The sequence below is a fragment of the Esox lucius genome, chromosome 20 (genome assembly GCF_011004845.1).
Source record: "Esox lucius isolate fEsoLuc1 chromosome 20, fEsoLuc1.pri, whole genome shotgun sequence".
Classification (NCBI taxonomy): domain Eukaryota; kingdom Metazoa; phylum Chordata; class Actinopteri; order Esociformes; family Esocidae; genus Esox; species Esox lucius.
The window spans coordinates 31,550,773-31,568,800 of NC_047588.1; the positions used below are offsets into that span (position 1 = coordinate 31,550,773).

Genomic DNA, 18,028 nt, shown 5'->3' on the forward strand with positions numbered 1-18,028 from the left:
TTCTATACATACATTGTAGTATTGTGGAGTAGGATGTTTTCAATTTTATTCAGTCCAAACCTATTCAATATCAAAATGGTGTACACTTGGCCACTTTTGGTTTGGAGTGCCTCTACACGAAGTTCTAAAAAGGCCTAGATGCTCTAGGTCTAGGATATTACCTACAGGAGCAGGGCAGAGAAACATCTCCACCCAGTGGATTTATTTGTCAAGTGACCTCCCTTGTGCTTAAGCTCAACTACATTTCCTTTGAAAGTTAGTTTTTCCCTGCAAATCAGTGCCATTGCAATGGTATCCACCTTGTCACTGAACTACACTGATTTACATGTGATCTACTCTGAGATCAAGTTAATTCACAACAAGACCATGAACTCTTCAGTTCTCCAAGATCCTCAAATGGTTACCGTATATTGCTGAACAAAAAACTCCATGACTTCACTTCTTTTTTAATAGCATTAACATGGACCCTATAGAATATCACCACTTTCTTCACATGTGGATTGAGATTGCTAATGAAGAATCTATTGCCATTCTGTATCAGGAGACAGAAGTAAACACCTTTCCCCTAGCAAGTACTGCTCATACAAGTGATCTTAAACAAGGCTTACCCAACAGCCAGTATTACAGGCTCAGATGTGTGTGATATTTTACAGAGGACTTTCAGTAATAAAAGAAGGTACTTCTGCACATGTTTACTAAATATACAATACAAAATGTAACTGTTTAATCTTGCATTAACAGCAGCCATTTATTGTAGTTTAGATATGTCTGATATTGTTTACTAGCTAATGTAATGCAATCGTCAATATTATTGGTAAAGTTCGAGAGCTAGCAAATTTGCAGATGAATAGCTTGCCATCAATGCCACAATTGAACAATGTTGATGTAGCTTGCTATGGATAATTAAATGGTTTATTTCTGTGGAGAAAGTTAAGGTTTATCTACAATAATTCTAAATTAGACATCTCTGGAAATCTATATAACATCAACCGTGATGTGTGGTCATATGTGATTATCAGTTGTAATTTAAATTTAGTTAGTATATTAAATTGCTACTCTATAACCTCAGTAACCTATATTTAGTGTTTGTATATTATTTCAAGCAATATAAGCCATTAATTTTCAGGATGCATAGATTTATGCTTCTGCACTTGGCAGAATAATATAAACAATGTGTCCAAGTAAAATCCTGCGTCTTTTCCCTCAATTTGTAAGTTGTGTATGTAATACTTAGGGAACTCCCAACACTCAGAGATTTTGCACACTGGAAAGACTCATACCGAACTTGGAACACAAACATCAAAGTGTAGAACCTGCATGATATTTATTAGCAAGACATTACACTGTCCTTTTTCAGCAGCTTGATTTGTACAAGTGGACATAACCAACAACAGAATGATATGCCACCCTTCTGCCACCCCATGTAACGTTTTCTAGAAATGCCCCTTTGTGCAAGTAACAAGGACTGCATGCTTCAGGTCCTTCTACAACATTTCGATCAGATTAAGGTCAGGACTTAGACTTGGCCATTCCAAAACATAAACGTGTCATTAGCCAATTCATCAATAGGAGATATACTACGTAATTGGTCTAAAGCTACCACAACCTCATAATTTGGGAAATGGACACCTAAATATTGAGACCATGTGGTTTGGGAACAGGTTACACCTGGAATCCATAAATCATCTTCTTTCCCAGAAGAGAGGCGGTGAGAATGTTGTGTCTGGTGACGCATAGCAGGATAGAGAAATACCAGGGACACGTATCAGTGAAACGGGCTGGTAAACTATAGGGGCAGGGATACGGTTAGTGAATACGAGTTTTTCCAATGATGGGCATTCATCCAAACATTCAGTACCTGCAGGTCTAGGAATTCACGCCTTGAGCATGGTGTCCAGGTTGATTAGCAGTGATACACTAGCGCCCCCCACAGCATTTAACTCATATATACAGGAACACAATGAGGACTTAATCTGACCTAAACTATTTGAGGCACCAAAGCTGCGGAGACACCCTATGATATCAGTCATGTTAAATGCAGGAAGTTGTGTGGCTTAAGATTTACAGCCACCAGGAACACAACATGTCTTAATGGGTGGTATAGTCAGGTTGTCTTGTGGTTATTGTCGTAAGGGAGATGGAACGGGCATTCAAAAGGGAGCGTGTATCACAAGCTTTTGAGTCAATTGTCCAATTCTATGGCAAATAAGGGTGCTGCAGCACCCAGACACAGCTTCAGCACCCCCGATGAGATTACATCCCGACACAGCTTCAGCAGCCCCTGACGAGATTATGTCCTGACACAGCTTCTGCATCCCTTGACGAGATTATATCCCGACACAGCTTCAGCAGCCCCTGATGAAATTACGTCCAGACACAGCTTCAGCACCCCCTGAGGAGATTATATCCAGACACAGCTTCAGCCCCCCGAGATTACATCCAGACACAGTTTCAGCCCCCCGAGATTACATCCAGACACAGCTTCAGCCCCCCAAGATTACGTCCAGACACAGCTTCAGCCCCCCCTGAGATTACGTCCAGACACAGCTTCAGCCCCCCCTGAGATTACGTCCAGCAAACGCCAGTAATTTCAGGGGACGGGCACACATTACTTGTGCATTTGATTTTCCTTCAAAACTTCATCAGCACCCCCTTGCTCAAAACATCTTCTCGTGGCCATACACAATTTGTATGACTGCCAAAGGTGAAAAGAACCACATTTTGACAATATAAACAGTGTCCGCTGGTACACATCTTATATCTGAACTGATAATAATATAGTGCTTTGGTTCTACATAAACAGAATTAAAAAGATGAAATAAAACAAATGATATACATATGCAGCTTTATTTGAACACTTGGTAAATGCCAACAAAAAGATGAAAGATAAAACATTTCTTTATAACTTTAAAATAATCTTTCCCCAATGCTAAAACAATAAATCAAATCCATTAATAAAACATTAGCATTATTTGAACTTGAAATCCTCCTTTGTTTTTCTTTTGCCCAAAACAATCCTCCTGATTTCAAAGAGAGATGGAGAAAAGTATGCTTTGATAATGCTTTCTTTGCCCACAGTGATAATGTTTTTTGCCCTCAGTGATAATGCACTTTGTATTGCTGTCCTTCAACAGCTGCCCTGACACCATGGCCTCCTCGATCTACAGCCTCAATGTTCTCCCATTTGATACATCCCTGATTGCTCCAACTTATATCTTCTCCACATAATTTCCAGGAAACATGCCTTCCCTCCCACGAAGACGACCATACCACCAACCTGAATTATCTAGAGAGAGAACAGTTGGAAAAAACAGTCAGTCAATCTAGTCATTAAAAAAATGTATACAGCCCATTTCTCTCCACAGACAGATTTAAAACTGACAATGTAATGAAGGTATGCCTTAAAGGGGCAGTGTAGAATCGGGCCAGACTGAATTTAAACAATGACAACTAGTCTCTTCCTCCCCTTCCCTTACTGAACCCAATCGGTATAGTAAACATGAGCATGTGTCTAAAACGAGTGTGAGGAAACTACAAGTCAATGCAAACTGAAAGTCGGACCGGTGAGAACATTTAATTGGGAATATCTCAAGAACAAATTTTGTTCCAAAAAATATTTCAAACATTCTTGTAAGTAGTAATTTATGTAAGGACAATAAAATTCGTACAAATGACCCTTGTATATCAAACCAGTAGCAGTAACTCAGTGTAGGGTTTAATATGATTTCAAACTACTGTATGTAATATACTCAGACTTGTTTATGTACCCTAAAATGGGGGGCTATGACATTCAGTAACAAAAAAGCTCAGCGTGTCACCTTCCAAACATGTTGGGTCCACTGTATACACCCTCCAAACACAATGGGTCCACTGTATACACCCTCCAAACACAATGGGTCCACTGTATACACCCTCCAAACATGTTGGGTCCACTGTATACACCCTCCAAACACGTTGGGTCCACTGTATACACCCTCCAAACACGTTGGGTCCACTGTATACACCCTCCAAACACGTTGGGTCCACTGTATACACCCTCCAAACACGTTGGGTCCACCGTATACACCTTCCAAACATGTTGGGTCCACTGTATACGCCCTCCAAACACGTTGGGTCCACTGTATACACTGTCCAAAGTAAGCACTATAAGTGCTAAGTACCTTCAGTGAGGATTTCAATGACATCATCAGCATTGAAGCTCAGCTCATCTGTGTCCTGGGCATCGTAAGCATACAGCGCTCGGCATTGTGGGGAGCGAGGCTTGGGCTTGGGGACTGGCTTGGCACGACCTGCGCCTGGGGTAGGCTTGACCTCCTTTGACCGTCTACGATGAAGACTAAAGGACAGGAGAAATTATAAATGCAAATAAACCATATGTAAAATATACCTTAGAAATAGTTGAATACGATATTTTTAAAATAAAATACATTGAGACAGCTGTAAAAATATATATATATATATATATATATATATATTTTATATATATATATATATATATATATATATATAAATATATAAACAACGAACACCTTTGTGGTTTAATATTAAGGTTTCAGCCATTTCATTGTACACTTTTTTACACTGTCAATTTGGCAGTTATAAAGTACAAACCCAATTCCAAAAAAGTTGGGACACTGTACAAATTGTGAGTAAAAAAGGAATGGAATAATTTACAAATCTCAAACTTATATTTAATTCACAATAGAATACAGATAACATATCAAATGTTGAAAGTGAGACATCTTGTAATGTCATGCCAAATATTGGCTCATTTTGGATTTCATGAGAGCTACACATTCCAAAAAAGTTGGGACAGGTAGCAATAAGAGGCCGGAAAAGTTAAATGTACAGATAAGGAACAGCTTATTATGTCAATTGGCAGTGTCTCTCAGAAGTCAAGATGGGCAGAGGATCACCAATTCCCCCAATGCTGCGGTGAAAAATAGTGGAGCAATATCAGAAAGGAGTTTCTCAGAGAAAAATTGCAAAGAGTTTGAAGTTATCATGATCTACAGTGCATAACATCATCCAAAGATTCAGAGAATCTGGAACAATCTCTGTGCGTAAGGGTCAAGGACGGAAAACCATACTGGATGCCCGTGATCTTCGGGCCCTCAGACGGCACTGCATCACATACAAGAATGATACTGTAATGGAAATCACAACATGGGCTCAGGAATACTTCCAGAAAACATTGTCGTGAACACAATCCACCGTGCCATTCGCCGTTGCCGGCTAAAACTCTATAGGTCAAAAAATAAGCTGTATCTAAACAGGATCCAGAAGCGCAGGCGTTTTCTCTGGGCCAAGGATCATTTAAAATGGACTGTGGCAAAGTGGAAAAGTGTTCTGTGGTCAGACAAATCAAAATTTGAAGTTCATTTTGGAAAACTGGGACGCCATGTCATCCGGACTAAAGAGGACAAGGACAACCCAAGTTGCTATCAGCGCTCATTTCAGAAGCCTGTATCTCTGATGGTATGGGGTTGCATGAGTGCGTGTAGCATGGGCAGCCTACACATCTGGAAAGGCACCATCAATGCTGACAGTTATATCCAAGTTCTAGAACAACATATGCCCCCCATTAGGCTACTTGTTCACTTGAACTACAAGGTTTATCCACTTCATATTTAATTTCAGTTACTAAAGTCTGAATTAACTAAACGTATTACAGATAATCATAGATTACCAGTTAAATACTAATATTAGTGAAAGTTCCAGAAACGCTGATAAACCACAACCTAGCAAGGCTTCCTGTCCCTGGGAACTCACCCAGCCACTCCCTGGTCAGGCACGTTCATGAAGGTGGTGTCTGCCTGGCCCTGGTTGTTGGAACGGTTGATGGTCTGCCGGGACCCCTGTTGCCTGGGCAAGGTGGGCTGATCCATACTGGACTGCCGACTGAGCACGGAGTTCCTGGACGCCCTGGATGAGGGCGGTCCACCTCGCTGACCACCGCCTCGACCACCGCCCCCACCCCGACCTCCACCTCGGTCACCGCCCCTGGGGGCCCCTGACCCACATTGACATGAACGGGGTTAAATCAGGTAAAAAGTCAAATGTTATTGGAGAGGCTCAGACAGTAGCCTCACCTTGCTGACCTGAACCTGTCGTCAAGTTGCCCATGTAGCGACTTTTCCTGTTGTCCTTGCGGGTTGGTCCTGGAAACACATGAGGAAATGAGCTGTGATTTGTCAGAAATTTCTATTTGCACAAAGATTATTCCTGCTAATAGAAGTCTCCATTCAAAGTGCTTAGACTCACTGGAGTTCTTTGGAAGGCCCGATCCAATGGAGACTGTGAGGACCTTGCTGCTGGGTTTCAGAACCACCTCATCTCCTTGGCCCAGTTGGAACTGGATCTGCCTGGAGCCAGCTGCTGAGAATGGTCCCCAGCCTCCCTTTTTTACCTTAAACTCCAGTCTGAAACAGGAAAGGAGTGAAGAAAGTTTTTCCCCCCCCCCAGTTAAAATGTTGTAATATAACATTAAAAGCCTGTCAATGGTGCGTTTCAGTTTTCCAGTGTGAGGCTGAGCCTACAAATAGTTCGGACTGTGACTGACAGGTTGTTGAACTTGAGCGGTAGCTTCCTATTGGTCTTCTCATCGTAGCGTTTGTACAGCAAACTGAGAAACTCGGTCTTGAAGATGCACTGAAGGACACTGTCGTAATGCTCCTCGTGGATGATGAAGAAGTCGTCTTGCAGGGTGCTGAAAAAAACTAAATGTCAACCCACTGAGGAGAAATAGCATTTCATATTTTTTGTATTAAATTCCCCATTACTGCAACATCTCTAGTAATAAATATATATCCCGTTGTATTGTACCTTAGCGAAACAGACTGAACCTTTTCCACTTCAATCTGTCGCTTCAAAACCTCTCGGATCTGCCCCTTTTCTGGTCCCTGCTTCACTTTCTCCCGGCCAATCATATAAAGGAACTTAGGGGTCAGGATGAGGTCACGCTTTACAGTCTGGAAGATGGAGAGAGGAATACCACACGTGCACACTGACAAGAAGCCAACAGTTCTATGGGGTTCAACAAGCAGTATTCCAGTGGTAACATCACATATGCCAGCCAACATGGGTTTGAATCTGCCCCACTGTCCTTTTACCCGCCCTCCTCTATCTTGCTGTCTTCCCAGGACTACTAATTCTTCAGTTAAGCAGAAAGGGAGTAGGACTGCCCAACTCTGTAAAAACTACCATTTCATTTCTTTCTGCAGACATGGATTGGCCAGGGATGCTAGAAGCAGTATCTATCAGACCATGGCAGGAGTAGAAATGCAGGGTCTTCTACAGTATAATGGAATAACACTGGTGACAGCGTCTACTGTACATTATTTTGGTACTGAGGTCATACTGGACTCTTACCCTAAACCTGCGGTCATATTTCACAACCACATCTGCAAAGTCGATCCTCTCCCGGCGGCCCACAAACTGCCGGACCTCGGGGTGGTTGTCAGTGCCGATGTAGTCGCCCACAAAGTTCCGGTTCAGGCTGTTCCTCCTCCGCTCCTTCTTATTCAGCAGGATGTCTGAGGCTACAGGACGCACAACAGTCGGACGCAGCACAGAGCTTGTGTAGACCAGAGCCTCCCACAGAGAAGTGCCCGATAAACTCACCTTCCTCCCTCATCTTGACGTACTTGCGGACAGCAACGTGTTTGCGCCAGGCCTTCTGGATGACCCGAGCATAGCCATTATACTTCCTCTCCCTCATCTCCTCCAACAAGAACAACTACAGGGACATTCAACATGGGTTGATGGGTGATTACCTTCATAGCAGAGACTAACCAAACCAATTCAGGGTCAGTCAACGATACTCCACATAAGCATTGAAATGTGTACCGATTCTGGGGCCTTGATGAAGATCTTGGTTTTGCCCAACTGGTACTGGTCTTGGTCCATGTTGACGGAGCGGAGAAGGTGGAGAATCCCCTTCCTCTCCTCCCCTGTCCATTTGGGCCACGTCTCTCTGGTCAAGATGGCATACCTGCACCATACCACACCACACGTTGACACAAAAGAAATACATTTGTCCTGACATATGAAACACGTGAAGCTAAAATGGAAATAAGTCACTTGACCCCACGCCATCTCCCCTTAGTCAATCAGCAACAGAGGCTCACCTCTGCAGGAACTTGGAGAAGGCTCGGCGGAAGGCGTAACCAGCGCGTCGCACACGGATGTTCTCGCGCAGGCCCAGGTACTCCACTTGATGTTTGGCCCGAGAGTCTTCCCAGTCCCGAGGCTTCTTGGTCTCGTTGGGCTTGATACAGCGGATGTAGTGGGGTGTGCACTTCATAAGGGTCTGGACCAGGTTGTTGGCTTGTTTCTGAAGGACACAGACGCTCAGTAACACAGCTCTGTAGCAAAGACCCGGCATTAACAGCAATGGACCGAATGTTGGGACAGAAAAAGAACAATCTACAAAAACACACGAGGTGACCAGAGGATATATGGAATGAGGTGGGAAGAGTCACTCGTCTGAAATCTGACTCCCATCGTAGAAAACAACCAGCCATTTCAGGTCTTTACCTTGATCTTGCTACTGGCGGTGGTGGGACGACCCTTTTTCTCTGCCTCCAGGTTTTCTGGGAAAAGGTTTTTTATAAAGGCACTGCCCAAAAAGAGAGAGATACTAGTCAGCATCAATCTATTGAATGATCATAGTCTGCCCGTTATAACGCATCCGGTACACTAACAATTCACTGCTCTGCATCAGCTCGATGATGTCGGTAAAGAGCACATCTCTGTTCCTCTCACAGAAGCCACTGACATCATAGGACACCTAGGAGAGAGATGACAGGTTACTAGTCTCCAGATCAATTTGCCCGATGCCTTTAGTGTATGTATTTTCATGTTCTTCAAAGCCCCACCAGGCAGCAATCAAATTATAGCAGATGACCAAACCAAACTTTTTTGGGGTTGCGTAAATGTTGGTCATTGTTGGATTTAAAGGCCTGTGGAGTCAGTAATGCATGGTGTCCTTGCCTTGCCAGCGTAGTGGTGCACTATGAAGCCTTTATTCCAGTTGTTGAAGTGTTCGTGAGAGCCGATTCCAGCTTGTAGCTTCTGGATAAGGGTCTGGTCGGCCCCCTCCCCCTTGGCATGCATGGTGGCACACACATCGTCTAGGATACTCATGATGCCTGGAGGATTCTGGGTAATAAGCATATAACAGGGTACATTAAAGTGATGCTACTGCAAGTTTAAACACACAAGGTCTAAGGGCTGTGTGTTAAACTAAAGGGATATTGTACCTGAATTACATATCAAACGGCAGCCCAACTTTAGCACCTCAGCAATGGGTAAATTGGGCAAACTCACCAGTTTAGACTCAATGAGGTCACAGACAATTTTGTTGTTGAAATAATCAATTGGTGTCCATTTAATCCCTTCCTGTATATACTCCTCCTAAAAGAAACAACGTCAGTGTCTGGGAACACCAAGGCTAGAATCATGTAGACATATCACAAGATGAAAGACTGAAAAAACTAATAACGAGTGACCACAATTACCTGTTCAGCTTTTAATGTCAGCTCAATGAAAATTTGCTGCAGTTTCTCATTCACAAAGTTGATGCAAAACTGCTCAAAGCCATTTTTCTGTTTGAATTGAATACAGAGGATGAAAAGTCATGATTGTTTGGTATGAAAGCAGTAACAATTAAACAGCAGGTACCTGGATGTGGTCATTTGTGAATTTGAAGAGTAACTGGGTCTAGCCCATAAGAATGGGACCCCTCCTACATAAGGCAGCTCAGAAATACCCACCTGAAAGATTTCAAAGCCATAGATGTCCAACACCCCAATGTTGAATTCCTCACGATCTTTCTGTATGGCTTTATTGATAGACTGGAGGGCAGAAAGGCAGAATCAAAGACAAAACAAATTGGAAGGGAAGAAAGAAAGAAAAACCTATCTGCATGTTTAATATATAGCATTCATGACACTGTACGACAATAAAATGAACTGACACAAATGCAGCATTAGTGCAGTAGAGTCCCTGTGAGGCAGTTGGACGTAAAATGTGAATTCACTCCCTCCTCCCTATTCCTGTCTCTAAACATGCTCCATCATGTGTAGCTCCCACGCCGGTAGTAAAAAGACAAACAACTGAACAAATATCCAAACAGCAAGCCCAATACACATTGCGATAACAGAGCATGACTAAAGTGGGAGCATGTTTGGCCATGCTTTGCTGTCAGTTATCTCTAGTAGTTAACTGGTCACAATATAAGCTGAAGGAATAAGAAGCAGAAAGGAAACGACAAGGTCGTCTAATAGAAACATACGTCCACAAGATAGTCAAACAGACGGGAGTACAGGGCTTTGGAAAGGGCGTCCCGTGTGAAGGCGGCCTGCTCGGTGTTCAGGGTGACAGCAATGCTCTCGTTCTTGCCACCCCATTTACTGTCCATGATCCGGCTGGTCAGTTTGCTCTTCAGGCCCTCCTGAGCGATTCCTAATAGGTAGGCCGGGAATGCCAGGACTGCGGAGGCATGGAGAAGGGAACGTGAGGTGGGAGAGAGGCAGGGTACAGGACCGGGGTCGATTTGGGGGTGTGCTGGTAACTCACAGTCCTCACTCTCCACCACGGCGTAGTTGCCCTCCTCTCTGAAGGCAATGTTTCCCAGGTGCAGGATGCCTGCTACGATCTGCAGCACCATGTTCTGCTCATCTAGAGTCAGGCCCACCACTGACATGGCTTCCTGAAACACACACACACACACACAGGATGAAGACCAAGTGCCCCACTATGCATGGCTAGATAGACAGATATGGATACATGCAGATGGGTGACTTATTAAAAGGAGACATCCTGAATAATTGAGTGGAGGAACATAACGAATGCAGATGCTTCCATACAGATGTACTGCATATCGTGCTCTGGGGCATGTATAAAAAAGCTGAGCAGGCCAAGGATCAAGATGGTTGGAGGAAAGGATCTGAGTGACTTTGAAAGAGGCTTCATTATTGGGTCATGGACTGTTATATTATGGGATAAGCCCTTCAGAGTCACCAGATCTCAACCCAACTGAAAACCTATGAGAGGTTAGGGGCCGACGTATTACATAGCGATCTCCATCACCAGCATCAATACATCAAATGATGGAATATCTGTTGGAAGAATGGTCCCCCCCCCTTTAGTAGTGTTCCAGAGACTTGGATCCATGTCAAGGTGCACTGAAGCTGTTCTGTTGGCTTATGGCAGCCCAACACTGTTCTGAAACACTTGCTGCTATGTTGGTTTTTCTTTTTGTAATTTGTCTGTGCATGCCTGCCTATATACAGTACCAATTAAAGGTTTGGACAAGCCTACTTATTCAAGGGAATTTCTTTATTTTTACCATTGTAGAAAGTAGTGAATACATCAAAACTATGACATAACACGTATGGAATCATGTAGTAACCACAGAAGTGTTAAACAGATCAAAATACATTTCATATTGTAGATTCTTCTAAATAGCCACCCTTTGCCTTGATGACAGCTTTGCACACTCTTTGCATTCTCAACCAGCTGCATGAGGTAGTCACCTGGAATGCCAAGAGTGTGCAAAGCTGTCATCAAGGCAAAGGGTGGCTATTTAGAAGAATCTACAATACGAAATGTATTTTGATCTGTTGAACACTTTTTTTGGTTGCTACATATTGTGTATGTGTTTTTTCATAGTTTTGATGTACTCACTATTATTCTACAATGCGGAAAATAGGAAAACAAAAGAAATAACCTTGAATTAGTAGGGGTTTCCAAATGTTTGACTGTGTGAATAGAGAAATAGAGTGTGAGAAAAAGTGTGTGTGTGTATATATATGTGTGGTATGAGTGAGTGAGAGTGAGAGAGAGAGAACAAGCAAGATATTTTACCATGGTGTCAGAGAATTCTTTCTTATCGTTGACGTCTTCCACAGTGTAGGTGCCAGACTGGTTCAGGTAGAGGTAATAGTCGGGTGTGGTGACACCAAGATTCTCCCTCTGCTCTTTTGTGGAGCCTTCAAGGAGCTAAGGGTCAAAGGGCATTGGTTGTTAGAGGGTTAAATAAGTGATGGAGTTCATAGTTATTCAGTCTCACCTGGTAGTAAATGTGGAAGTTCCTCTCTCCCTGGTTCTGTGATACAACTCTCGACTTCTCTAACAAAAAGTTGGAGATCTTCCCTCCATCAGGCTCTCCTCCACGGCTGAACTGGATTTCAAAGTACTTACCCTGTAGGGCCAAAGAACACGTTTTTAATGGGAAAGTTAGGATTTGGGGAAGTATGCCATTTATCTACATCCTCAGAGTTGGATAACCCTGTGCATGCCATTTTATTGGTCACTATGTACATTTTTTTTAATTAAAGGAAAAGAGTGGAAGGAAAGAGTTATCTAGCTTTTGTAAAACTGCTAACTAGCATTAGTGGCATGAGGACTACAGGGTCAGTTCCTGTCAAGGTCCAGGCATGTGTTTATCCTGGTGTAAGACCTGGAACCTGAGACAGCGATCCCACATTAGGTAGTGACGGCATGTGAACTACTGTGCCTCAAAAGGAATTGCCTCCTTCTTAATTCGTTTTTTACTGGGGAGTATTTCTGACACTGTAATCAGATTTTCAAAACAAACCTAATATCAGCTAAAGGGAACCTGAGTGAATTATTTAATTGACATGCTACCCTGAATTCCCCAGTATGAAAATGAATTGCCACCTCACACTCAGTGACGGTTTGCGCTACCTTTGGCTGTAACGACCGTAACAAAAAGCTTTGTGTAGTTTTTGATCAGACTCTCAAATTGTCATTGAAGGGTTATTTTTTTCACACACTCATCCACACACATTTTCTCTGACAGAATATTAGTGTTGTCCTGGTCCTGACACAGCAACACAGGGATCAGATATAACGGGACCCGTGTTGTTAAAAATGTAAACCACGGTTTGTCAAAACGCACCTGGAAGCACAAGTCAGAGCACATCAAGATTCCTGAAAGAATGTTATAAAATGAGGTATAGATGAGTCAAGGACTTTTTTAGACAATATAGGTGCAGTTATCTCTGGGAATAACCAAACACCGCATTCCACAGTATTTACCCATTATCAACGGTCAAGCATGATGGGGGTAGGGTGATGTTTTGTGAATACTTTGATGCCTCAGGCCCTAGGAAACTTGCAATCATTAAAGAAAGTCTGAATATAATCAAGCAGCAGAAACACAAATGGCCATGCAGCAAGAAAATAAACCAAAACAAAAACAGGTCGACTTCAGAGCACTTTAAAGCAAAAAAAATAAATAAAAAGAAACATTTTGGCAATAGCCTAGTCAATGTCAAAGCCTAACTCTAATTGATTTGTTGTGGCAGGACCTATAACGAGCAATTCATGCTCAATAACCCACAAACGTTGCTAAGGTAAAGCAGCTCTGCATGGAAGAATAGGCCAAAATGTAACCATAGCATCGTGAGTGACGACTCAACAACTAAGGGAAGGGTTGGACTGCAGTCCACTTACTGGACCAACAATAACATTATCGCAGAGGGGTGTTGTACAGGTGCTGCATAAAACTTGGTTAAATGAATTCATTTGGAAACAAGCGATTTATTCACTCCGGTTTCCTCCAATATTATGCTGACACGGATGAAGATCTGAAAACACGAAATGACAAAAATACCCAACTGCACGACCTATTAGAGAAAATCTGAAAGGGAAGAATACTTATCACAGCACTGCACATGTAAGCGGTGAACTGCTTGTTCGACTCACAAAGCGACTGGAGTTGTTGTTGCGCACAGTCTTGGCATTCCCAAATGCTTCTAACAGTGGATTGGACTGGAGGATGATTTCTTTAACGTGCTGAGAAGAAAGAAAATGAAGAACAACACACTGATGCCAAAACGTGTCGGGAAAAATAAGAACTTATATAACGAAGAGACACGGGGGAGAGACAGAAAAATGATTGCCTCATACCTGGACTTTGGCACCACCTCCGGACACTTTGGAGATGTAACTCATTATGTACTTGGCTGCCACAGTCTTCCCTGCTCCACTCTCCCCACTGCAGACAACAGAAACCGTGTGAAACAGGCCAACACTCAAACACATTGTCGCCACAAAATCCCCCCCCCGACCCGACACTGACAGAATGCCTGCGAGAAGGATGATTGGACAGACCTGATGATGACACACTGGTTCTCACAGTCGATCATCATGTTGCGGTACATGTTGTCAGCCAGGGCATAGATATGAGGGGGATTCTCATACTGAGCCTGGCACAGAAGGAGCAAGCATTATTCCACTTGATTTCTATAACATCCTATCAAGCATCTGGCACCTAAGATGCATGTCATAGCAGGAAAAAGTTTCACGTTTTTATAGGAGCATAATAATTGTGACACATTTCTAATAATAATAATAATAATAATAATAAATTACATTACATTTTTATAGTGCTTTTCAAAGACCCAAAGACGCTTTACAATACATACATAAACAACTACAGATAGAGAAATGGTAGCTAACAAAACAAAACAAAAAAGGGGGCGGGGTCAAACAACATAGGGCTGGGGCTAGGGATAGGCTTGCGTGAACAGATGAGACTTGAGGTGGTGGATGAAGATGGCAACAGATTTTGAGTCACAAATTAATTGTGGAAGTACATTCCAAAGTCTTGGAGCAGCCCGTGAAAAAGCCCTGTCTCCAAAGCTCCGCAGCTTGGACCGAGGGATGACAAGCAGGCCAGCAGTGGCAGAGCGGAGTGACCTGGAGGAATGGTACTGGGGAATAAGGTCCGAGAGATAGGGTGGCGCAAGCTGGTGGAGGGCTTTATACGTGAGAAGAAGAATTTTGAAGTCAATGTGTTTAGAGATTGCGGGCCAGCTGAGTTCTGGTATGATGGGGGTGATGTGCCACCAGGATTTGGAGTGTGTGAGAAGTCTTGCAGCCGAGTTTTGAAGTAGTTTATGGAGAGATGAAGAGTTAATGCCAGAAAGGAGAGAATTGCAATAGTCAAGACAGGCATAAATTAATTCATGTATTAGGGTTTCAGCAGCAGTTCTAATAAATCAAGTGTCTACTGGTTTATTAGACCAGGGCCCATTACAACAGAAAGACATGGTGGTTATCCATTAACACGCAGCTACCAAAGGGAGGTAAACAATGACCGACTAACTGGGAACGAAAAGGAAATCGGAGTGATAGTAGGAGTGGCCAACTTTGCCTGACCTTTTGATAAGCGCTACTGAACAATCTGCGATTCCTACATTCTCTCAATCCAGGGGGAAAAAAACTGTGAAAAGAAATCCTCAATCTGCTAGGTGCGGACGGACGGTCTGACGGGATTAGCGTGTGTTTAGAGTAATACTCACTGCTCCCTGGTAGAGCTCCACCTCTTTGTCTGTGAAGTAGGGAAGCTGTTTGAAGGGGTTGACGGAGATCAGTACTGATCCAATGTAGGTCTGAGGAATACACGTTAAGGAAAGCTGGACAACACATTAATAATACACCAGGGGCCGATCCAGTGCTGATCTGGCAGGCGTATCTGAGATTAGCGCTGTTGGCTACACTGTTACAGCCGGTGCCCTATAAATGTGACTGTTGAGAAACAAAAATCCTGCCGTGTTGTTCTGTGTTGTACACCGTTTTAAAGCATGTCATTATGGCTAATCTCGTAACAACAGGCTAACGTAAGCCTAATGATCACAGGTTTGTGTGTGTGTGTGTGTGTGTGTGTTGAAGGATACAAAAATGTAGTCATCCATGTATCTTTTCTTAAGGTTGTCAGTGATGGCGTCCTCGTTGATCTTGGAGAGGAGGACCATGTCATCCACCCCACTGATCTTAACATTCTGGGTCTGCCAGTGGTAGCGCTCCTTGCTCCCCTAATACAGAAAAAAAGAGAAACAAAAATATTATTGCCTGTGCAGTTCTAACATATTCAGCTTTGTGAAGCCCTAGTATGCCACATTTGTAACCATCCAAGCCACCTTACTTCCTTTGCAACTCATCTGTTAATAAACACTTCCATTTTCTCATTAAGTCACAACACAGACTGAATGTGATGCAGAAACATCAGTAATGTGATAGCAGCAGGGAAAACAAAATAACATTAATTTTGGTATTAGAGTTTGATAGAAAAAAAGCCTAAGACAATTCACTGCAACACCCAACCATAAACATTTGTCCACCACAAAAGGTGCAACACATATTACACAATCAGTGACCTCCATTTCAAAAGAGGATGACTTGGTGTGGTGCATCTGAAGACAAAATGTCTCAATGGTTTACAATAATGTACACACTGATTATTGCCATATTAGCCACTAGCAATATAACTACAATGCATGGCTCTCATAATATAACTGTGTTCCTACCAGGTTAAAACCTTGAAGATGGCAGCTATACATTATGATTATTATCATTGTATTGATTACTACCTATGACCCTAGTTAAATTAGTGATGTAAAGTAATCATCAAACATATCCTCACATAATAATGGGTAGTAAATTAACTAAAGAATGTCTAACGAAGGAGGAAGTATGCAAGATGTGTTGTTTCCTGACACTTGCTTGCCCATGAAGGGTCATATGGGCAAGATTAACTAATGCCATGAGGGAAGTACCTTGTGAATTATTAGTCACAGTTCACTTTTACTGTTTTAAGAGTATTGCAGCAGTCTATTTCACATAGAATAATTCTGTGCCATTTTTAAGAACGAAGTACCAAAGTCATAGGATGAACACCAGTGGTTCGCTAGTCCTGTAAATTTGTCTTCTTCACAAACCTATTGCATAAGAGAGCAAGAAGTCCCTCCTCTCTGACCTACGTTTCGAGAATGCAAGGAGTATAGAAATGTGAATGTCCTCAGGTCTCCATAACTATCAGCGCAGATAAAGAACAGATAAGCAGAGGACGTCACAGTGTGACATCCTCCTGAACGTGACCAGTTATACTTTTGCATACATAACGTCACAGAAAGGCCCTCTGAAATCATCTCCTGAAATACTCAGCATTCCATGTCCTCTCAGGGCTTGTTAAGTGATGGAGGATAACCCTGCCCAGACACGTTGTTACCGGTTGATTCATTTGAGTCAGGTTAACATTTTGACAGGGAACAACAAAACAATGTAGTTGGCTATAGTACAATTTTAGGCGAAATTGAAATTAGTAGCAGTATATCCACAGCCATAACCAGAATATAGGATAACAAGGACCAAGCCCGATGCAAGAACTGAGATGAATATCTGTCCATCTGGTCTAGCCATGTAAAGATGTGAATGAGTACTTGAACATATCGATAGCCAACCGACTGAATGAAAGGTAGACACGGATACCGGTTCACACCAAAGAAGTCTATGCAAGGAAAGTTGAGCAGTGATTTGACTCCTACCGATCAGAAAATGTTTAACTATTTACAATTAAAAGCAACTTATTGATTACATTTTGTTAAGTCTTTTCAAGTTGATTTAAAAGTGCACAATCTCGCATTGCTCTCCACCAGGGTAAGACAAATTCCGACTTGTCGACTTTTTCTTGGGCTGCATATTCTTTCAGTCGGTAGATAAGCACACGATTCCGAATAGCTCACAATTAGGATTTATGTTGGAAAAACACTTGCTTTTCTGATGGAGAAAACGAAAGAAATGCCAATAAACGCTACTTACCATTTTGACTTTGTATTACTTCCTGTAAATGTTGAGAAATCCACTTTCCACGGAAAGCTTGAGCTAAGTAAGGAGTGTCCGGAGCTCAGGTGAAGCTCAAACTTAATATCCTACTTACATATCTAAGGTTCATTTCATTTTCGGTGTTATAGTCTTTATATAAACATTTAAAAATAAATCACCTGGTGCATAAAACTGATAGAATAGCTTTGCCTAACTTTTAAGGAGGTGTGGTCAGATTGTTAGGCAATTGAAAGACACAAATACTAGCGGCAAGTGTGGACAGGTAAGGGAGTATTCTTCTGGCATTGTGGGTGTGTTAACACGATAGGTTAAGCAGTAGCGCAACCTAGTGGCATTTTATTTTCTTCCTAGGTTATTAGAATACTTGTTC

At 42.5% G+C, this 18,028-nt stretch overlaps 1 protein-coding gene across 1 annotated transcript; it reads right to left on the bottom strand.

Moving 5' to 3' along the window:
* Window positions 1-2,844: 2,844 nt before the first annotated feature.
* Window positions 2,845-17,929, bottom strand: myo1eb (myosin IEb). Its single transcript, XM_010884647.4, has 27 exons — window positions 17,635-17,929; window positions 15,714-15,851; window positions 15,339-15,428; window positions 14,146-14,240; window positions 13,942-14,029; window positions 13,738-13,827; window positions 12,077-12,208; window positions 11,872-12,006; window positions 10,582-10,714; window positions 10,298-10,494; window positions 9,777-9,857; window positions 9,522-9,608; window positions 9,331-9,417; window positions 8,995-9,162; window positions 8,706-8,791; window positions 8,539-8,620; window positions 8,130-8,335; window positions 7,849-7,993; window positions 7,624-7,738; window positions 7,372-7,541; window positions 6,826-6,971; window positions 6,563-6,709; window positions 6,265-6,422; window positions 6,093-6,161; window positions 5,773-6,013; window positions 4,161-4,336; window positions 2,845-3,286 (listed from the first exon to the last, which is right to left on the bottom strand). Exons 1-27 carry the CDS (start codon window positions 17,635-17,637, stop codon window positions 3,210-3,212), a joined length of 3,342 nt encoding a protein of 1,113 aa, XP_010882949.1. The 5' UTR covers window positions 17,638-17,929; the 3' UTR covers window positions 2,845-3,209.
* Window positions 17,930-18,028: the final 99 nt, after the last annotated feature.